Genomic DNA, 23,428 nt, shown 5'->3' on the forward strand with positions numbered 1-23,428 from the left:
AAAAAAAAAAAAATCTTTGTACATTTGTATGAAGATTTTATCTCACTCATGTTTCTATGGAGAGAAGAAGACAAGATCCAAAGATTCTTTGCCCTTCTTGTTTTCCTGCCTTAAACAAAGAATGTAGTGGTAAATATTAACAGTACTTAGAACCTAGCTTTCATACTGTACTTCCTCCTAAGACTTCAAGATGCCTTGTGCAAAGGACAGTCACACCTTGTTTTCCACATGCAGAAATTTAAACCCATAGAGAAACCCATGAAATTTAAACCCCTGTTCTCCATGGAGAATGACTTGCTGAGGGTCACCCAGCAGGCCAACGACAGAGTCAAGAGCAAATTTCAGATCTCTGGTCCCGTCCAATGGTTTATTCTGCTTCTCTACCAAGATGGTGATTGAGCATGCAGAAACTGTGCAGATGGACACTGAGTTTTTTGAATGCAGAGGTCTGCTTGAGCCATGAGATCTTCTTACAGACCTGCAAAGCACACACTCAAAACTTGTTCATTTATGACACTCCTGAGTGATACATTGATGTTTACTGATTTGTAAGCATCTAAAACATTGTCCTTAGTTCTGTAACAAGCTCTTTAGAATTAGAAGAGTTCATCCATGTAAGGCTGCTGACTTTCACATCTTCCCTGTGAAGCTCACTGTAGTTTTAGGGTAGAGGTGAACATGCACACACCCAAGCCATGAACCATGCTTCTCTTTAATTTAGTAATTTAATCATTATTATAATAATAAAGTACATAAAGTACTTTATGAAATACTTTGATGCAATTTGTAAAAATAATAAAAATCACTAATATCATATAGACAAAAGACATTGTCACAACTTGCTATTTATTATTAGCTACTTGTTATAAGTTAGAGAGATCATACTGTACATGGAACCAGACTGTAAACTCTATGGACTTATAGTGATCCAAAATGCTAATGCAATGACTGAGCAAGAGGGTGACTCATACGATCTGTGGTGATTACATCAATGTATGAAAAACTTTCTTTTACCCAGAGAAGAGAAAATCATGGCTGGAATATGGTAAAAGAAAGAACACTTCAGATGAGTTCCAGTTCTTCCACAACTAATATGAGCATGTCTAACACAATGTGGGGCTCAAAGAGCTTCTCTTTTGATTTTTCCTGTCTCTGTCAATCATTTTTACAGGAAAACCGAATTAAGATAAATGGAAGGAATCTGAACTCTATAAAAATCAGTATGTGGCTACTATTGATATCCAAGTGCTACCCAGGGAAATATGTGCGTAAGAATTGCATTAAGACAGACAACAGAGATTTAAAAGCCCTATGCTTTATTGCCTGTCTTTCTCCCCGCCCCCTCCCCCCCGATTTATGGAGAGAATGGACAGTCATAGTTAAAAAAAACCCAAAACTAGCCACTAAAAAGACACAAAGCCTAATAACTACCACATGTTTATTTTTGTTTTCTTGATAGAACCAGGCGTTGATGAACAGAAGCTAGTCCAAGACCGAGTTACTTTGAAAACAAACCCTATTTTTCAATGGCCTAGCTTCAGGCTATTATTTATGGCAGTGTCAGAAATTTTTATACTGACTACCAAGAAGTAGTACATTGAAGCATTAGTGATACAGAAATTACAAAATTAGGAATTCAGAGTTTTTTTTCCACCATTCAAAAAAAAAAAAAAAAAAGAACACCACCACAGCCACAGCACTCTCAGTAATTAGTACAAACAATTTTTTTTAATCAGTCCTTCACCTAAGACATAAAAGCAGCAGAGGAAAAAAAAACTGGCCAGCATAAAACAGCTGTTAGAAATCCAGCACAAAGCTGTGATGGACAGTACATCCTGCCAGACACCTGGCCCGAATAAGAACAGCAGAATGCACTTTGAAGCAGTTCTGAAGGCCAAAAGTTCTACAGAATATGCTCATGTAAAGGGGAATCAGAAACTGAGGGGAAAAAAAGGAAAACACTGAAAAAGTAGAGAATACTTGCCTATAAAAGGAAATGAAACATCTTACCCCTAACGTTATGATCAGTTACACTGGTTTAAGAAATGTCTGCATTTTTTAAATGTTTCTGGACAAAATATTTTAAAATAGAAGAGTATAGATCAGTAAACATATACTCACACATAAACAGCTTACGAGGCTAGACAAGTTGACGTGTCGAGGAGCAAACATGTGAAGCTGCTGAAGGCAAGAGATGGCTTGAGCCTGAACAAGGCAGTCAGGATTATCTTGCATCACTGCACAGCCCAGGAGACAGGAAGTTCTTAAGGCTGAAACTGTTGTACTGCTGCCTATATCCAGAAGAAAAAAAAAAAAATTAACATAACTTTTCTTTTAAAACATGATAACCTGTCTTTTTCTCCAAGCCAGCCATATCTCATCCTCTTGAAGGATACTACATTGTCAATTTTGTTTCTAAATCAAACAAAATCGACACTACTGTATATTGCGTACCTTGCAACTCAGGACCCAGGGTGGTAATAAGTGCATTTAAACAGCGACCAAGGCTTTGATGAACTTCAGCGTAAGCAGGAGGCACGGTCAACAACAACATGAGAACAAGGGATAAGGTAGGTTCCACATGTACATGGAACAAGGGACCTGCTAAATCTACTATCAGTGACAGAGAGTGTAGTGCCCATGCCTGTAAAATAAGAAGTGCAGTCATGTAGTGTCTGCAAGAAATAGAATATACATAAAATCATTTTTTAAATTTGATAGCTCAAAGGAAACTCGATATATAAGTGTAACTAAGAGTGAGTTTCCAAAGGGACATATAGAGAGGCTATAAACAGAACCTTAAAGAACATGGTGCTTGATAAGCCATTTTGATAAATATTTTTAAGAGGAAGTCTATATTCTGCAATTAAAGAACTATTCTAAATTTGACACTGTTAATTTCCAGAAAAATGAATAAAATAACTTAATAGTGTAGTATTATTCCTCAGATGCTGTTTCTAAAATTTCTTATAGTTCCACGTGCAAGAACAATAAAATAGCAAAAATATGAGTGGCTGAAACAACCTTTTAGTTTAGTTTAGTTTAGTTATTTTATTTTATTTTGCACCAATACCCATATCAGTTTCATGTAAACATACAGTGCTTCTCTGTGCAAAGATATAGCAGGTAAAGCTTAAAAAAAAATCCTTTAATTAAGATTTAGACAATTACAATGAAATACACTCAATGTCTGTAAAAGCTATTCTTATAGATAACAGTTTTAGCCAAGGAGAAATCATCTGAATTAATCTTCAAAACATCTTGCCTTATTCAAGGAAGTACTGACCAAGTTCTACAGCATTCAGGCTACAAACCCCTATTATTTATTGCATACCCCCTCAAGGAAAAACGCTGTGAAGCAGACTTCCTAACAGACACTAATAGTGACAAGAAAAGAAAAATGGACATCTAGTAAAGCTCAAGAGATAGAGGAACATGAAATTAAACAATTCCTAAAACATCAGAAACTTCATTTTTCAAGCCAGCATATCTTAGCCTCTTCAGTCTCATTTATCATTAATTAACAGTCTTTCATATCTCATCATAGTTCTTGCTTGGAAGGCAGATTTTGAGCCAAGGCTATGGTTTCTATCTCTTTTGCTGCTCCAGCCAACACCTGGGAGGTATGGCTAACAGGCTGTGAAGTGTTATTCTTAGAGGAAAGAAGAACTTTTACTCCAGAATATACAGTTTACAGTTAATTTGTAATATGACACTTTGAGATAAGTAACAAGTACCTGTACATCAGGAGAAGTACTGTCCTGAGATAAGGTATACAGGATTCCAACACATGCATTCAGATGCTGAGTAGAACCTATTCCTCCTAGATACCTGTACAGACATCCCAAAGCCAAAGAATGACCTGTTCTTGATACCACATCCCTAGCAGATTTTAGCCTGTTAATTATATGGAAAAAAAAGTTGTTAGTTTAATCAACTGTGCTGGTATTATGTAATAAGCATATTTACAAATGGAATTTCTGGTATATAATCAGCAAAATATTTTATTAGACATTGTTATATTGCCAAAAATGTACATTCATTTATCACCTCTGAAAGAAGCACCAAAAACATTTAATATATATTTAAAAGACATAGCTAGAACAGCAGCCAGTTTAATTTATACAAATGTTTATGTGCTTACTTAAACAGTCATCTTAAACAGAAGCAAAACCAAGAACTACATGCAGAAGTCTGGCAGTGCTTTTTCATGTTAATTTTTAAGTGACATAAAATTCATCAAGGAAACCATCTTTTATGACTTTTCTTTAAACTGTTATCATCCTGGAGACCAGGTAGATTACCCAAGCATTTTTATAAACTCAACCAGTAACTTACTATACTTTTTTAGAACTTACTTGTCAAAACTAACTTGTGCTAATCCAGCAGTGAAGGCACTGTCAGAAACCACCTGTGCCAACCTGGCCAAACACTCTGCAGCAGCACATCTTAGGAGCGGATTATTGCTTTTCAAGGCACCCATTACTAATGTCAGGGCAGATCTTCTAACTTCTTCTGGACCTAAACTTCCCTTGCAGCTAGCCAAGTGCTAAAAACAGATATTAAATATATTAAACGGCAAGACAGTACAGTAGTCAGAACATTTTTTTCTTTCAGTCATACAAAATTATAAGACCTGCAGAAGAAATTTGATTTTCTTCCCCTCTTATCTGAGGAATTCCTCTGTTTTTATTCTCTGTTTTGAGATTTGGAAGTATAACTCCAGATGAGTGTACATTGTATCACAACATTATAATATTAGCATTATGGTTTAAAAAAAAAATAGATTGCAGTAGTACTCAATAAACCAAGACACTAGCAGGAAATTCAGGAAGTAATATCAAGGAGAAACCCAATGAAAACAGAATAATGACACAAACAAAAGTTCCAGTCAAAAAAAAGAACATGAGCAAGACCTACAGCAGTTATCTGGATTGCATATTAAATATGCCACAAACACCCATACAGCTAGTTCTATATAGAGGCATCCAGGGCCTCTCAGGATTATTGCTCAGGTGTGATGCCATGCAAATGTGCCTGCAATCCCTTCAAGGCTAGCTCAAGTCTAGACACACTGTAGGCATTCTTACAAGGAACAGAGCTAATAAGCTTCACAGATAAAACCATCCCCGTTCAGGTATCCTAAAACTATACTCAGATGCAGTAATGCTGGAGCAGTATCAGCTTCAGGCAGGGATGTCTCTAGGTTCCTGCAGAGTCAGACATGGCTGCACTGCAGTTCTCACTGCTCTGAGTTCAGGCACACTGCATGAATACATTGCTTAAATCTGGATTCAGCACTATTATCAGGCTAGTGACTTCATGGAACCCAGTGCACTTGCGGGAGCAGTGCGGGAGCAGTTCCAAGGGGGAAACTAGTCTAAGCATCTAAGCTAGTCACTGGGTATGAGCCTACTGATACAACCTGACTCTAAATGAAGCCATGGCACACACTTCCCAATAGATTTAGTAGTATCTATGTTATCTGAGATCTTCCATTCTCCTAAACATTGTAGGCTTTTGCTTTTCCAGATCACGGAGAGCTGAGCGTACATCTCTGTACTCTACAGTGTGTTCAAATCCTAGAACTTTATTTGCCACTTAAGAAAGTCATATGCTTATCACCACTATGCTAATGACAGTCACTTCAGGGCTACAATAGTCAATTTTATCAGCAATCTTCCAGCAGAAAATACTAAATAATGCCTACAGACAGATAAAGGAAGATGAAAAGTAGAAAACACCCCAGTATGTAGAATCTAAAAGCAATGCCTTACAACACAAAAAATGGCACTCCAGTGCAGTGAATTAATTACAAAATATTATAACATCATAAAGAGAAATTAAATTTCATCTGGTTCTTCCCTCTCTCTCCTTTAAAATTTTCTTTTGGTAATGGAAAGTGTGTTATAGTCCAGCAGTTGGGCAATACTGTTACCACCAACGTCTGGGCATTAAGGCAACTACATGGAATATTTTGTTCTGCTTAACTGCATTTCAACCTTTGTTTAATCACAAGGGCCCCTCATTTTAGAGCCAGACAATAGGAAACACTATGTATAGAGTCGTAAGTGAAATGTAGACCATCTGAATATGGCCTTGAGTGTCATCGACAAATCAAGTGTATGCATCAAAAATAAAATAGTAAGATGAAGTTATTTCAGATAACTAGAATCTCCATTTTCAAGTGTCTCTGAGAGCCACTTGAAGGTTAACTATAGTGAAGCACTGAAAAGAGTATTTTCCTTCTGCAAAATAAAGCCAAAACTGGATTAGGGGAGGGAAAAAAAAGACAGAAAGAAAAGGTCTTGTCTGTTATGAAAACATTTTGTCTTAGTCTGAAGAAAGCCAAAGAAGGGAAGAATGAAAACTATAGGTGAACAGAGGAAAAAAAAGGAATAAAGTATCAGGAAAAAGCAAAAAATGGTACGTAATTATGAGATTACTTTTTTTTTTAAACCACTCATTGCTTTTATTTCTGCAGTAAGAAATATGAAAGACAGTAATACAGACAGAAATGATACAAACAGAAATTTTCCACCTCTCTCCTCTTTAAATTACATTAGCATGGATTCTAGTATACTATAGTGTACTAGAATGGGTTTTCTTCACTCTTTACCATTTAAAAGAATCGAAAAATTTAACTGTGACTCTTGAGCACTTAAGAAATGTGTAACATCACGAATAAATATCAGCACAGAAGACACTAGGACTGATCCTCACCTTGACTGGTAAACCATAAGAACTTCTCTACATAGACATATAATGGAACCAACAAATGTCATGTTTTAATAACAGAATCAACATTTTATGGAGAGAGGCAGAGAAAGAGGCAGAGAGCAAGAGGCAGAGCGAGTGTGTGAGACGGGCAGTGCGAGAGCATGAGAGGGAGGCAGAGCGCATGAGAAGGAGGCAGAGCGAAAGTGAGCGCGAGGGCACGAGAGCGAGCACGAGTGAGGCAGAGCGAAAGGCAGAGAGCGAGCGAGGGGCAGAGAGTGAGGCAGAGCAAAAGGCAGAGAGCAAGTGAGGGGCAGAGAGCGAGGCAGAGAGCGAGCGAGAGAGTGAGCGCCACAGCAAGCGAGAGAGAGGCAGAGCAAGCAAGAGAGCGAGTGTGGCAGACAGGCAAAGAGAGGAAGAGAGAGTGAGAGCAGGCGAGCAAGAGAGCGAGCGAGGCAGAGCGTGCGAGTGTGTGAGGCAAGTAGAGTGAGCGAGAGGCAGAGCGAGAGCACAAGGCAAAGAGGGCGAGCGAGGGCAAACAGAGAGAGGGCACGTACACACACGAGGGCAAGCATGGCAGAGAGGCAAAGAGGGCGAGCGAGAGAGAGTGAAAGCGAGAGGCAGAATGAGTGAGCGAGGCAGAGGGCAAGGCAGAGAGCAAGGCAGAATGGCAGTGTGATTGTGTGCTTCTTTCCCCCCCACTGATGTGCTCTCTCCCCCTCAACCTGACCTCCCTGTAAACAGCACGTGTGCAGGGGCTAATTGAGCATGCGCCAACTAAGGCCTGTCTAGCATGCAAATATGACTATGAGTCAATCATCTCTGATTAACTGTGCACATAATCCCTTAGAGATAATCCATTGACCAAGTTCAAGACTAGGATCGGAACCAGTCGCACCTAGGCTCCTCTCAGAAGGAGTTTAGAAAGCAAGGGGGTCCTTTCCAAACCTTGTGACTCAATGAGAGGGTCTCCTTCACACACACTCCTTTAGACATAAACTGTTGACCAAGTCTGGGACTAGGACTGGATCCAGCCACACCCAGGCTCCTCTGAGGGGGAGTTTGGAAAGCAAGGGGGTCCAGTTTGAACCTCGTGACTCAATGGGAGGGTCCCCTTCGCACATACTCCTTTAGACATGAACCACCGACCAAGTCTGGGACTAAGATTGGATCCAGCCACACCTAGGCTCCTCTCAGAAGGAGTTTAGAAAGCAAGGGGGTCATTTCTGAACCTCGTGACTCAACGAGGGTCTCCGTTGCACGTGCATCTGACCCTGTCTTTCATGCAGTAAATAACTGAGTGAACCTTGTCCATCGAACCTCGTTAAATCATTCTTATTCATGACTGAACTTTGTTAAGTTGCTATTTTACCACAATAAACATAGTGCTGCTTCCCTCTCATGAGTGAAGTGCATCAGTCCTCCGCAACAGGCAGGGAGAGGGAGAGGGAGAGGGAGAGGGAGAGGGAGAGGGANCTTCCCTCTCATGAGTGAAGTGCATCAGTCCTCCAATTATATGAGGGAGAGGGAGAGGGAGAGGGAGAGGGAGAGGGAGAGGGAGAGGGAGGCAGGAGATTTACCTTTAAGGAAGTAGAAAAGGCTGACACGACATTCAGTTGTACTATTTGTTGCCGTGATCCTTTTGTTTGTTTTATGGAATCCAACAACTGTTCTAACACCTGAAGCCTTAAATAAAAAACAGAACAAAACAAAATTAAAATAGAGGAAAAATAATCAAGCTTTTTTATCGTATTTTAAAACACATAACAAAGTCTGTATATTATAGAAACAGAGATGGAACAAATACATTACCCTAAAGTTCAAGCATTTTTCTTCATTTGGTCTCTTTGTCTAACCCTTTCTCTTTTTTGTATTCCATATTGGAACAGGTAATTACTTTATGAACATGAATTTTTTGCCTTTGTTTCCTTACAACATATGTATTCACAGATATTTGCTCATGTTTAAGTAACATCAAACAGATGTTATTAAAAGAACTGTATCTGGGAATAATGGGAATGATGCATTTTGGCTTATGGGTGAGAAAGGAGGAGGGAAAAGGATTAAAAAAAAAAAAAAGTAATTATCTGCAGCAATTGGTTGAGGTCTTGAGAAATTAGTGAAGAAAAAAAACAGCCCAGCAACCCAATAACAGTAGAGGCAGAAAGGCCAGACAGACAGAAAAAAAAAGCAAAAATGAGTAATCAGTGAAGAGAGAATAAGTAGCAAAATGGAAGCCAGAAAAAAATATTATAAAGCATGCAGCAGTTATATTGGCAGACATGCATGTATACAAGCAGCTGCCTTGCTATTACACTAAACAAAACTCAATAAAGTGGCACCGTAACATTCTAAGTCCTGAAGACATCAAGACTCAGGACTCACGTGCTTGGCACTTATCCCTTGCAGGAAATTACAAAAGCATCACCACCTATAATGCTGATGATCTAAGGATYGACTGTAATTGACTTTGAAAATATAAAGCTGTGTATAATTTTAAAATAATTGATTTGCCATAATTCTACACTTGAGAAAATACAGAATTACCAACAGTATGCAAAAATCTTGATGGATTTCATGCCTCAACAGTATGCTTATAAACATGATACAAACCAAAATGCTTACATGTATGTCAGGAAAAACAGACAGACACATAAAAAAAAGCAACAGAATTCTGTGATGCCTTTAAGCACTCTGTACCTTGATAGAACTGTGTTAAGACCCACAATCTTGTTTCTTCACATCAATTTTTTATGCAGAATGAGACAAGATAAAGGTGTAATTTTACTGCAACTTCCTACCTTTTTCACCTTTGGTTCTAAGTCATTTAATAATTATGTATTAAGTGCTTTAATAATTAGGTAATATATCTTAAAATAACATTTACATTGATCTGGAGAGGGAAAAAAAACCAAACATTTTTCTTGGTCAATAAAATTTACTATAATGACTGTAACTTTTTACCGAATGTGCCTTTTCACTCTCAGAGACTTTAAACAGAAAGCTTGATAATTTGTTAGTCTGAACTATATTATTCACATGTTTACAGAATCTACCTTTGTAAGTCAGGATTTTTTTTTCCAGAATTGTTTTATTCTTTGTTCAGTTTCAAATACACTGATCCTCTTATAGCAATTTAAAATACATTGATTGTCTTTTAGCATCTCCAAATTCCCCAACAGTTAAAGTTACTATTTTACCTTCGAGATTCTGCTACATGGGAAAATATAACTCCAAAAAGACGAGTTGCTGCACTGATAACAGACAACACAGGAGGTAGAGGTTTAGGCACCGAATCACCTTTTGCAACTTTCTCATAAACTGAGTAAGGGTCATATTCCAGGCTGCCTCCAGCTATGCTGTTACCTAAGAGGAGCTGTAAGAGGGATAAAAATGATAGTCATATTTAAACCAACGCTGACCCAAATAACAAGAATTGTATGAAAATATAGTATCACTATTATACTAGATCAGGAAGTACCTGCTCTTCAATAAATCGGTGGTCAGTCTCCTGCAGTAAGGGACCAAGTAAAAGGAGATCATTTGCATGACAAAGAGGTGGAAGCAAGAATGTAGAGGCATCGATCTGGCTATCTGGAACAGTTAAGTCAGCCACTAGCTCTTTTAGAACAGCAGAGAAACTTCCTTTAAAATAAAGGGAAAAATATTCACAATTTTCAGTTAATTACTTGCCATGTGCAACTCTGTTGCTTGAACAAGACATTTATACTAAAATTTAACATCTAACATTTTTCTAAGGTCCTCAAATAGTTAACTGGAGAAGAATACTCTCCTCTTGCAAGGAAACAACGAAGTACCACGTAAGATAAGCAAACAAAGGACATACAGCAATCGAGAAGCTAAAAATCAGTGGCATTTACCTTTACAGAAGGCAGAATGCCATAAACTGTTAATACAGTTATTTAGTGACAGTTAAGGTTTAAATGGAAGAAGAAGAGCAGATACAAGAAAAAACATATTTCAACTACAAATTTTCTGAAAATTAATGCTGTGGAATGTATTACATTACCACACAGGAATACCTGCACTTGGCAAGCAGATGTAATTTAAACATTCACTAGTTTGATAACTATCCAAAAGCTGTACAATCTACTCTCCTATCTCAGAAGTTTGCACTCAGCAAATAAACATGAGAAATTTACTGTAGATTACATGATGATAATTTGCAATGGTACTTCAAACTTTCATGTATTTTTGTACATAAAATTTCAGATAAAGTTAAACGTCATTATGCATAAACAATAACATCAGGCATTCAGAGTCAGACTATTTTAGGTTATTAAAATAGTCCCTGCAGCGATCTTTAAAGTGGGGACAGCATTCTAGTGCTGAACCATAAGTGCTGAGAAAGGTCTGACTTTATTTGACAATCATTCTGTTGAAAAACACTGCAGAACTGACCTTAAAGATATCACAACGTACATACCCTTTAGACAAAAATTACATATCAATTTACCTCCAGGGCATTAAAATTGCGAAGTTAAATCCTGAAGACTTAGGAAATGCCCACATAAAGGGGGTCTTAAGTCCATGTATCCAGTTCTTTGCATTCAGTTTCTCATTACATAATCACACCATTATCYGTTAGCACTAAAGTTGCCTATACATTTTCAATTCACAGAGGTTCCAAAAAGCAGGATGACACGGTTGCCAGCACAGGTCAYGAGCACAAGTACAGTCATTTGTATAAGTGTAACTGATTACAACTGGTAGCAGCAGTAAACTATTTTACCCTACCTGTATTACTGAATGTCATGAGAGAGTTGACTTTTTTTTTTTTTTCTTTTTTCTTTTTCCCATTTCTTCCCCCTTCAGCCTCTCTCCCCCTGCAGGCTTCTGTTGCTTTTCCTGTCTCTGTTCCTAAGCTTCTAACTCCTGCTTCTTTTAACCTCCATGACTAACTAGCAAGTATATCATTTTTTCCAAAATGCTTAACTCAAACAAACCTAAATATTAAAGATCAGCACTATCAAATATATTTCGAGATGCACAGACACTGTAGCAAATGGATATTCATCATTTTAAAAAACCACAGTAATTAAACAACAACTAAACCTTACTTTTGCATGATTTGTTACAGATCACAAAACAAAAACAAAATTTGAAAAAGCCCCTTTCTATGAAAACAGCTTTTCAAATCAGATCTAAGAGAGATACTCAGCAACTTTTAACCAGATTAATTTTAATCAAATAAAGGTTTATCTTAGTTCCACAGTCACTTGGCCATCCTCAATACTTCAAATAGTATTATCTCAGTGCAAAGTAGTTCAAAAATTTGAACCAGCATGCTTTTCCAGCATTCTACCTATTCATCTTTGTCCTGCTAAGAAAGAGAACTCAGTGCTTCAGTGGGACATAGCAAGCACAAAAAGCTAAAGAATGAAAAGTACCCTAATGAGTTGTCTGACAGAAACCATTAATTTCAAATCACAGAAAATGGCAACAAATCTAATGAACAAAATTCAGACTACTGAAATGATTTGTGTGAAACATCTCAAATTGGATATTATAATAATTAATATTTTTATATTAACTCAGGAAATAAATGTTTTGGCCTCATAAACATGAGCACATCACCATTCAAAACTAATGACATATGAGAAAATGATCAAGCATATGAATCATCATCTTAGAAACAGTACCAACTTACTCCAGCTTAAAAAGTTCATACTTTTCATTAGCTAAGTTGCAAAGACTGACCATTTGCATATGACAGAAAATTGCAGCTAAAACATATTAAATGTTTTTCACTGATACTCATGTGAAAAATTAGCTACTGCTCACTGAGGCACACTCACCGTAAGCCTTCATAATTCTGCTGTTTGAACAGATATTGATTTTGCTGATGACAGAAAACAGCTAGAGAAACATCACAGAGGTAGAAAGAGAGCAGGAAAGGCCCAAGCAGAACGTAAGCAAGTCCTAAGATCATGGACCTCAGAAATCTAAAGGTTAAGAAAGAGGCTTGGAGCTACGAATAAAGAATCTGCTTCCTACTGTTTGTTTTGTTGGGTATTTTGTTTTGTTCCCCTTGTGCTCAAGAAAACTGTACATTCTTTGCAAATACTTAACACTGTCCTAGTATTTGACCCCATCATCAATATTCTCAAAAAGGAACAACTTGCAGGTTGCTAGCCTCTAGCTAATTACCTGGATCGAAAAAAAGGAAAAAAAGAATCCACGAATTTGTGAAAGTTTCTCATTCACTGTGTTTGTCTAAGCCATGAAAAATGTGCTCAGCTGTGCAACGCAAGAATGCGTCTACTATTCTTCCTGGTGATAATGACTAAAACTAGACACAGAAAAAAGCATCATGGGTTCCATAATCATATTGTTTTCTCAAATAACTTATTTCAAAAAAGTCTTAACATTTACAACAACATTCAATTTCTTCATAAAGTTGTCATATTGGAAACATAAGGGAAAAAAAGGTATGCCTTCTAAGCTTTACCTTAAAAACTTGCTTAGCATTTATGAACAATGCATAGTTACATGGTTAAATATATAAAGGATCTTGAAAATAAGTTTTGTATATATATTTATTCCCATTCTTTCCTGTTTCATACTGCTGTATTGCAAATGGGTGAATAACTCTGAGACTGCATTTCTCTACTTCTGAGTTTTCATTCTACACGTGCTCAAGACATATGAGCTTTCGAGGCTATTTACAAAACTTTCAGCAATGTGACTGCCTATTTGAAGGCTTTTTCTTCATTGGTTTTAGAATGCAACACCCTCAGCTAGGACACTGCTCTCACAAGACTCAGACATAACAGGTCACACTGTAAAATACCGTCTATTTTTCATTACAGTTATAGTATATGCAAAAACCCCAAACAAACAAAAAGCTCAAAACCCCACCCAGACCCAGGTATTTATATTCCATAAAACTTTGTTCCTGTAATAAAAGAACAAAAGAAGTAATAACTTGCTGTGAGGGATGGAGGTGTCATTTTCTGTCTTCTAAATTCATCTCACAATTGAATATTATACACTATGCTTCAAGTGTCACATTCAGACTTCTAATATGACAACAGCTTTAAGGCAAATAACTTAGGGATTTGTTCCTATGAAGATCCATTTAGCTGTTACCACTAGATGGAGCAGATTGAGTAAGGATTTCCTCCATGATAAGGAGGACACAGCCAATTCAGTGGCAGGATGGCCCATATTCTCTCTGTCCTGATGAAGTACCTGTACTTCTCTTTACAACTGTCAAACACTGGTTCCTTCTTTCAGTCTATATAATGTTCTATGGCAAACTAAATTCACATGACAACTTAAAGAAGATAAAAGTATTTAATGTTTTAGTTCATATGTTAGTCTAACTATAGTGCATAGTTGACTGGATTAGATGGATTTCAGATACTGCCAGATATGTTCGGCTATAGAAAAGAGAGTGTATCTTAAGATTTTTCTGAAATTTTGCTGAGATTATACCTTTCAAATTTAGGATTCAGTAGGAAGTAAAACTGGTATCAAAGTAAGTAGATTTTTCAAATAACTTATAATTGCAAGGTTGTCTATTTTCAAGTTTCAACCAAAAATAAAGACAAAAGTCTGGATTTTTAATAGGGGAGAGGAAAAAGGGTTGGGGGGGGGTGCAGAGAGACCAAAAGCACCAGGCCATTCAAAACCACACTGACTTCACTACAATTTCATCAGATCCAAATAGAGGGAATAAAACTTGTGTATTATAAAAGGCAAAACTAAATCCTGCTAGCTTAATATATGTTGAATGAAAACTTACAAATGAGCTCATGGTATTTTTAGTAGATATTTCTTTGTAAGAAAATACATACCTTCATAAGTCTTTGGAGGTAATACTGCCAGTAATTCATAAAGTTTATGTCTGTAAACTGTTGATGATGTTTTTAAAGAATTGCCATATAATTTATATATTGAAGAAAGCCTTAAAATATAAAAAACACATCACAGAGGTTAGAAAGAGGTTAAGCATTATGGAAAACTCTGGTTTCACTTGTACCAAACTCTACTGTATACTTTTAAATTTGTGCTTATTATAACTACAATCCTGATTTGCATTACCAATAGCAGAAAACAAAACAATTTATATTCATATCCTCTGACAGAACCTCTCCATTGTCCATTCCCAGTCCTTATTTTTATTTAATACTAGAGAAATAAATAAGCTTTTTTATTGCCTTTGATTGTACCAATATTTATTAAAATTAACTTTTTGTGGATATATCTCTGGGTTAGAGTTTATAGCCCAAATACATTAAATCACTACATACTCCAAAGTGAGGAAAAGTTTAAATAGCATATCACCCCCCAAAACCTGTCCAGGTTAGCTGTCAATCTAAATACAAAAAAGACCATCTATAAAACTTTCTGCCCCAGCATACTCTTGAACTGTGTTTTTTTTATTTTATAAAAACTAACCACACACACATTAATTTGATTAATATTATATATAATATTGATAGTACATTTGATTAAAGAAGCAAAATAAAGACATTAACTTATCAAAAGCATAACAATTTTTTCTCTGATTTCTTAACATTATACTGGAATCTGCAGGACACAGTATTACACTAGCTAAAGCCTACAGAAAGTTTAGTTATACAGCTGAATTCTATAATTACTGTACTTTGGAAAGATAGTTCTTCAGACAATTCACTAAATCAAAAATACAAGAAGATTGTTCTGTAGCTTTTCAAAACCAGAATCTCATTTAACATTTTGATATACTTACTGCGTCAATAAATCAACAGCACTTGGGAGAGGAGGAAGAAGTCTCTGAACAACTTCATCCGTAAGAAGACCAGCACAGTGGGAAACAAAGCTTTTTATAGCTGAAAAAGGAATTGGATTTTAATTCAGTTAGAATCAGATGATGGGAGAGAGTGGGAAATTACACCATTACCTCACCAATTGTTTAAAGCAGAAGAAAAAATATGAAAAATTAGAGCATTTTGACCAATAATTTAAGGAACTGATAAAATCTTGAATGAAAAATCTTATTTATAGATGCATTGTTTTGGTGTCTCAGCTTGGATGTTAGTACCTTGACTTCTAATTGCATACATTAATGCAAACATTTCTTGCTGTGTTACCAATTGATTTATGGGAGATAACTCCACGATATTTGGGGGGGTGGGAAGAGGTATGATAACTAGATGACTTGTGATGACTAGAGGACCTGCTGCTTAACTTGCTAGTTTTTCCTTTAAATTTAGCTTAATTACTGTGCTGCAAGAAACAATTCATTTGTACTCAAGTATTTTTTATTATTTACAGAAAATTAAACTTGACAGTATTTCAAAATGCATGTAGAGAAAATACAGTCCTATTTTCAAAAATGACAAATATTTAAAGGTTAACTGTTTAGGTTATTTTCAAAATGAAACTACTGTTTAATTCCACACTTTCAATTAGATTTTAATAGTGACAGAAGGATGATCACTATCCTGGAGCTCGTACTTCTGCTATGCAAAGGACCCTTTAGTACTCCAGAGTACATGTTTGGAACACATTAAGTATTTGAAGATCACTGGAATAGTCTCTTGGAAACCCAAATTCCCTATGTTTTGCGATGAAAAACTGCAACCTCCTAGACAGTAGCCAAGTAGACAGCACTGTTTACTGGCTGAGAATTGCAACTTCCTCATTGTATTTTCTACCTGATTCTTCTCAGCCTAGCAAAAGTGTTCGATTCATCCACTAATTCTGTTCTGTTTATAGAAAATCAGCTATTAGGAAACAAAACTGTTATTTACCAAATACAGTAGACTGTATAAACAACAGACCATACCGTGGTTTAGGCCCTCAGATGTTACTGTGATATGTATGCTAAACAAGAAAAAGGGAAGCATCCTTTCTGATATCACTAACTGCTTGGAAATCAACTGATTAGAAGAACAAGAGAAAAAACCCTCTTCAATAATAGATTATTTATTTCTTTATTTTTACAAAAATGTGCATACACATACATATATATACACACACACACAGGTAAATATAAATAAATAAATAAATAAATGAATACACACACACACACACACACACACACACAAAAGCATGCATGTTGGGGAGGTAGTACCTCTTCTGTCACCACCCTCTACCCCCCAATACACATCAATATGAAGTATCTTTGTTCTTTCAGAAGGAAAAACAAAAACTATAAGCATTCAGAGAAAGACACGGCAAATCCCTCTTACCGCAGAGAGCACCTGCACGGCCTTCCAGTGTTACTTGCCATGTAAATGAATCTCCTCGAGTCTTCTCTGTTTCTAGGTCTTTAGGAGATGATGGAAAGATGCACTTCCACAGTAACAGCATTCTTGGCAGATGGTGTTGGACAACTGCAGGACCTTTAAGTATTGAGAGTTGTCATGCCAATGTGAGAATTCATAAAATTAAAATGTTGTCTTTAATTCCTTTTTCTACGTTCACAAAACCATTACCGTTTTGACCATCAAAACTACAGATAAGCATCTTAACAAATTTTTATGCTGCTTTCCCAGCCTGCTCATATATAATTTCTCAGTTTTTTTACTGCTTTGGTATTCCATTTTCATACATAACTACATGCCCACTGATATGCCTAACAGTACGTCACCCAGCCAACTATAACATCTGTCTCACTGTGCTTAGACCCAGTAGATCAGCAGCATAAAAGCAACCTAATAAGCAGTAGTGGTGTTCAGAACAGCAAATATTTGATATAGGTTCATGTACAGGGTGTATTCTCCATAATCCGGGAAAGACTGATGGGCAGAAGTAATAGTTGAAAATGTGAAAGATGGCTTAAAATATGATCAAAATAGATAAAATTAATTTGTCATCAGTAACTTAGAGATTAGAGTCAATAATGTGACCACTAATAAGTATCAGAAAATTCAGTAACATTTCAAGTGTCTGACAAGAGAGGGAAATACACTCTCATTCTTATTTCATATTTAATTAACCATGGTCCCTCCCAAACACTGCTTTTTCAGACATTACTCCCAATGAATTAATAGCAAATTTGAAAGTAATGACATTTTTATTTTAGGAAATTTTTTAAAGATTACAATTTACATTATTATTTTAGAATTATTTTGCAGTAGTAASTTAAATGAAACATCATAAGAATTAAAGCCAGAGACAGAACACAAAACAGTTTATTTTAGTTTAAGTAAAAATTGTAGAAACCTATTACCTAATGTCATGAGGGCAGCTATCAACAGCCATCCTGCCTGTGTTCGCTGCAGTGAAATGCGACTGTTCCGTGAAGCAGAACACAACAAATCCTCTGCTACTGTCATGATTACCTTCAAAGTTAAAACAAACAAACGAGCATCAGCATCTTAGTAACTACATATGGAAATCAAATACAGCTTAAAAGGAAAATGATTCAGTTCTTGGCTGCTTCCATACTAAGTTATTTACAAATGGCCCCCATTCCTTTGTTTCAATGAAAAATGTCATGCCTTCAGCACCTTAACAACCACACAACTAACAAAGCGTCTGATAAGACCCAAATGCCTTCTTGGGCAGACTGTACAGAAGTTTTGAAGCATCTTGGCATGGTTTTGAAGGAAGAAACCTAAATGCTATCTCTAACCCATCCCTTATTCTCAGCAAATCATTTCTCAGTCAGAAGATTTGACGTTACTATAGAATAAGGGACTGCAGTGGAGGAGGCAAACATCCTTGAGCTCTTTTTTTCCAAAATAATACAATTACACTTAAGCAACACTGTGGGGAAAAAAAAAAAAGCATAAAGACTGCTAGCCCACAGGATAAGCTCTGTGTAAAGAGCTGATAATCCCTTTAATTCTCTGGTAAAGACAATTGTGTTCCTTAAGGCCTTCCCTCTTGCATGCTGAGCAGTTTCCAAATCCTAAGGGTCAGCTGTTCCTCTGAGGAGCTCACAATTCAAGGACAATCAAATGGACAGTGAGTAAGTGAACAGTAATAGAAAAGCCTATTATACAGAAGTCAGCATACACAGACCAAGGCCTTCAGAAGGTGTTAAAATTATACAGTCCTGCAAGATGAGCTCAGTGAAATCATCGCAAGAGAAAAAAAAGTACAAAACTGTGACAAACACAAAGACTGATCAAGAATTTGATAAGGCACAAAGGATGTGTGCTAACTTCTTCCAACACCACACCTGCTTGTCACTAGGAGAGAATGACTCTCATTCGCAGTAATGACAAAGTCAGGTGTAGTTCATGAAAACAGTTCAGAGAACACCCATCAGAAACCTAACAAGGTCAGCAAATGAAACCTGTTTTCCCTGGAAGCTATGGATAATGAGACAGCATTGGTAAAACTGGAAAAGAAAAAAATCTCTGCATTTTGGGAGAGTTGAGATGGTAGAAATTTGCTTGCTGCTGAGTGCAAAGAGATAAAAGCAGCTGTTTCCTGGACTATGGCATCACAGGTAGGGACTGAAAATGTTTTTCAGTCAAAGCAAAGAATAAAAATGTTTCTAAAAGTACTTTCTCCACCCTTGCTAATACAGGCCAGCAAAAAGCTATTTATAATCATTCTGCCTCAAGCAGAGAGCAGAGTTTTATCTATCCTATTCACTTCCCCTGGAATTTTTCCTCTCCTTCCCAAGCAGGCAAGATTTTCTACTTCTATAGATAACAAGCCTGCTGCAACTACCTTCCCAGCTTCAGCTCATGGGAGAACAATCTCAGTGCACAAACAGCATGTTCATCTGCTGCCAGGATCCTCCACCACAATATCTTGTTACTGGTTATAGTAATCTTAATTCCTAACCATGGCCCCAATTTACACAGTGAAAGTACCAGGGGGGCAGATACTACCATTACAAAATAGTTTTTCAATAGCATTTGCCATAATATTTAATCCTATTTCATTGTCCCCAAGCAGAATGCTATCTCCCTCTCACACTATAGCAAGAAACTCAGACTTAGGAGGTAGCAATGACTAATTTCAGCACGAGTCTAGGGTGGCCCCAACAATTCCTGTGGGATACTAGGTAAGTAACTTAGCTTCTTTATTCCTTATTTTGTCAGCAGTAAAAAGAGAGCTGATAATTTTTACAGGAATTGTGGCAAAGTTAAAAGTGTTCTGATTTCATATTTATGCCCCTAGGAAAAAAAGATACCTTGAGACCTATGAGAGTTAAGCAAAAAGGGCGAGAGAGTTAAAAGGTAATTTTTATCCTCATTTTAAGATAAACATTTACATGGATGAACCGTGTGTCCATGGAAATTTACCACAGAATGTCTAGAACTTGTACAAATAGTCTGCAAATGGTTTGCTTCAATTATACTTCACATATGCCAAAATGTATTTCTTGTATCTTGCATTATGTCTGATTGCCAAAACAAACTGCTTATACATGAATAYTACAAACGAGAAGTGCCATTATCAATTACCTTATTAAAAAGCCTCACTACAGACAATATCTTTCTATAATTCATTTGCACACTTACAAAACTGCATGAATTGTTAATAGACTGAAATTATTGGTTTCCCCAATTCCATAATGCCATCAGGTGCCTACAGATTAAGAAATTTATTTTGATGGATTTTTGATAGATAAAATAAAAATTATGATGATAAAATATTTGATTCTAAAATTAAAACAGCATCCTTGTTAAATTATACTATTAAAAGTTACTAACAGCTTGGTATATTCGAATTACCTGATAAACAAACATCCTAGTAAAGGGCTTCGTTTAATGATTTCTGATAGTTCTTCTATATACTAGTACTTATGACTTGTTTTTGAAGGATTTTTTTAAAGATGAAATATAAGCACTAGCACAGAATGATGAATATATATAAATATACTAATTATTTTGTTTCTTTGAATAGGTTCCACCTGAACCTGCAACTCTAACCACTCTCTCGCAAAGGAAAATGCATTAACATGATATGGCTTCTGCCCAAGTCACCATTGTCCAGATTTGATACTTCTTTTTCAAAACTGCTTTATTTAACACTGGTCTCTTTCAGTTCCTCCGAGGAGGAGACAGTTTGGAATCTGGCAGCATTCCTAGGAGAGAATGGAAAAGAGCTTTCATAAACTCTTCTGTTCTCCCTCACAACAACTCAGTGCAGAATATAATGTTTCTCACACTGCTTGTCTCTGCCCTCCCATACCTTACCCAGGCCCTATTTCATCCTATTCTGTTCCTCTAAAAGAAATCTTTGTTGAGAATTATGTTTTCCTGTTAAACAGCATACTTTATGCTTATATATAAGGTATTTGAATGGCACTTTTTATCTACACAACTGTGCAAACTATACATTTTGTTCTCTCCCCACAGTCTGGTGACTAAACACCACATAAAGTTTTTAAAATCTAACAAAAATTGCTTCTTCCTTTTTGCTAAAAACCGTTGCATCAGCAGTTGGGATTTTGAATGTTGAGAACTGTAAATAGCAATGTATAAATACAGCCATGTAACTGTTAGTACTCAACAATACTGAAAGGGTGGGCTGGAGTCACTGCAAGGGCAGTATTTGCTAATATGTTAAAACATTCCTGTCATCTTACAGTGGTGCAATAACAAGAAAAACAGAATACTTGTGTCAACAAAAGGCATGCCTTTTAACCAATGCCAATTAACTGATGTTGGTTTAAGTATTGACAAAAAATGTATACTGGAGAGTCATTGATGGGAATGGGAAATGACCATTCAGAGAATTTGTGGTTAAATGAGTTTCCTTCCAGGAAACTTAGATTTCTAATGTCCCAGCATGCAATAGATCTGTATATACATCTCTCCAATTAGTTTTTATATAAGAAAGGTTTTTCTACTTTGCCAAACCTGATACATTTCAGGTGTATTTACAGTCTAGCCTTTTCTTACCATTAACATTGCTGTGAAGCTCACAGGAAAGCGAAAGAAATGTCAGTATGTCAATTTAAGCCAATGACAAATAGGGCCAGAATTACAGAAGCTTTATTCTTGCTGGAAAGAATTTGCAATTCTGAAAAACCTAACTCTTCAAGAAATTTATTCTGTAAATAAATCCTTTTTTAGGCAGTTCAGTTTAAGCCCTCAYAGATCCTTAGAATTGAATTCTATCCCAAAACAGGGTAGTAATACCTAACAAACTTCTCCATTAGAAAAAGGTAGCAGACTGAGTGGTTAACAGAGCCATTAATGATGTATAACTTATTTTAAGAAATTCACATTCCTGTCAAGTTATATTGTGACACATTTGAGAAAAACATTTGCTTACTTGAGTTACGATACGCTTGGAAAACCCCTTCTCAAGAAAAGAAAATATCACATGGGTATACTGGGGAATACTAGTTTTGTAATCACATGATAGAGAATACATACAAATATTATTGCAAAAATCATCAAAGAACTGCCTATAAGTAAAGTATTAGAACCATACCTTCCCTTTTCCATGTGGAATTCCTAAAGGACAGTGTTTTACTGCACCCAGCAAAGCAGCAACAGCAAAACTATAACCAGTCACTGCTTCTGGGGAGGATTTCAATACACTAAGACGTTCAATACAATGATCCAAAAGTAGGGACACATAGGACGGCAGTGCTACTGCAATACAGCGCAAACACCAAGCTGCTGTTAGTCTAACTGAAATGCTGGGATGAAGAATGACGGAAATGACTGCTTCCAGAATTCCTGAAAAAATAAAGGAATAAACACACTTAAGAAGGAGGCAAAGGAGATGATTCTTAAAAAGAAGACAAAACAAGCAAAAGTATATATGGAGGAATGGCAAACATACCACTAGCTCCTGTACTTCTCTTTAAAAAGTGCTATTTTTTTTAATTGTGAATATTTCTCATCAATTTTAAATACTTCAAAACTTTTTTAAAAAGGTTACCCTAAGTGAAAAGTAATAGTATGAAGCAAACATAAAATATCATGCATAGGAAACATCTATAAGTATATCCAAGGAAGCAGAAATCCATGCAGTGGAAACAGATGTCCACTTGAACCAATCAGCTTTCAAGGCTGGAGGTATGGTACATATGAATGCATTTGGATTAAAGCAAAAAAAAGAACAAAATTCTCACTGCAGTTAAATGAAAACAGTAAAGGTAGACGAAGATACTCCGCTTGATCAAACTGATTTATTGTAAACAATACAGAGTGTTGGACTCAGTTTAAATACAACCCTCAATCAGGTAAATTTTATACTCATCACCAAAACCAACAAAAAAACCCCCAGAAAAACAAAAAACAATTCAGGGTACGTACCTGCACTGGAATCTTGTAGTAATGGTGCTGCTGTAGTTCCTAAGCCATGAATGAGACTTCCAAGTTCTTGCAGTGTACACACAAGTACATGCTGACTTGCTGTTACATCTGTTGTAGTAATTCGTGTTTCCAAGTTACTGTCACTCATTGCAGCATCTGATAACGCAATATAGGAAAACTCCTATGAAATCATTGTGAAAATAAAACCGATTGGAGAAAGGATTTTGCTATGGTAAGTTCTCTACATTACCAAATGAGCTTTTATCACTGCCATTTTTATCACTGATCAAACAGTTTTGATAAAGGTTTACTTTCACTCAGACAAGTACATTTCTATCACTGAACGGATATTGTAGTAACTTCTGTGAGGGTGGTGGGTGGAAAAATATAAAGTGACATATTGCTTATCTGACAGATGACAGGGTATGGTGGCTACAAAGCAGCATGCTATTTTCAACCTCACCAATATGACTGGAAGAGGGTGTATTCTGACAGAATTAACTACTTTG

The 23,428-nt window shown here is 36.4% G+C and overlaps 1 protein-coding gene across 2 annotated transcripts in view; it reads right to left on the reverse strand.

The window, feature by feature from the left end:
• The window catches only part of HEATR5A (HEAT repeat containing 5A), a 78,306-nt gene that overhangs the window by 27,634 nt on the left and 27,244 nt on the right, over positions 1-23,428 (reverse strand). For both annotated transcript variants that reach the window (XM_026086472.1, XM_026086471.1), the window contains exons 9-21: positions 22,920-23,075; positions 22,087-22,337; positions 17,906-18,017; positions 16,923-17,075; positions 15,458-15,557; positions 14,541-14,650; positions 10,199-10,362; positions 9,918-10,093; positions 8,298-8,403; positions 4,359-4,549; positions 3,738-3,897; positions 2,455-2,644; positions 2,122-2,291 (exon numbers count right to left, since the gene is read on the reverse strand). In XM_026086472.1, the coding sequence (XP_025942257.1) occupies positions 2,122-2,291; positions 2,455-2,644; positions 3,738-3,897; positions 4,359-4,549; positions 8,298-8,403; positions 9,918-10,093; positions 10,199-10,362; positions 14,541-14,650; positions 15,458-15,557; positions 16,923-17,075; positions 17,906-18,017; positions 22,087-22,337; positions 22,920-23,075 (2,039 nt within the window). The remainder of the gene's footprint in view (positions 1-2,121; positions 2,292-2,454; positions 2,645-3,737; positions 3,898-4,358; positions 4,550-8,297; positions 8,404-9,917; positions 10,094-10,198; positions 10,363-14,540; positions 14,651-15,457; positions 15,558-16,922; positions 17,076-17,905; positions 18,018-22,086; positions 22,338-22,919; positions 23,076-23,428) is intronic.

The sequence above is a fragment of the Apteryx rowi genome, unplaced genomic scaffold (assembly GCF_003343035.1).
Source record: "Apteryx rowi isolate R43461 unplaced genomic scaffold, aptRow1 scaffold_695, whole genome shotgun sequence".
Lineage (NCBI taxonomy): Eukaryota > Metazoa > Chordata > Aves > Apterygiformes > Apterygidae > Apteryx > Apteryx rowi.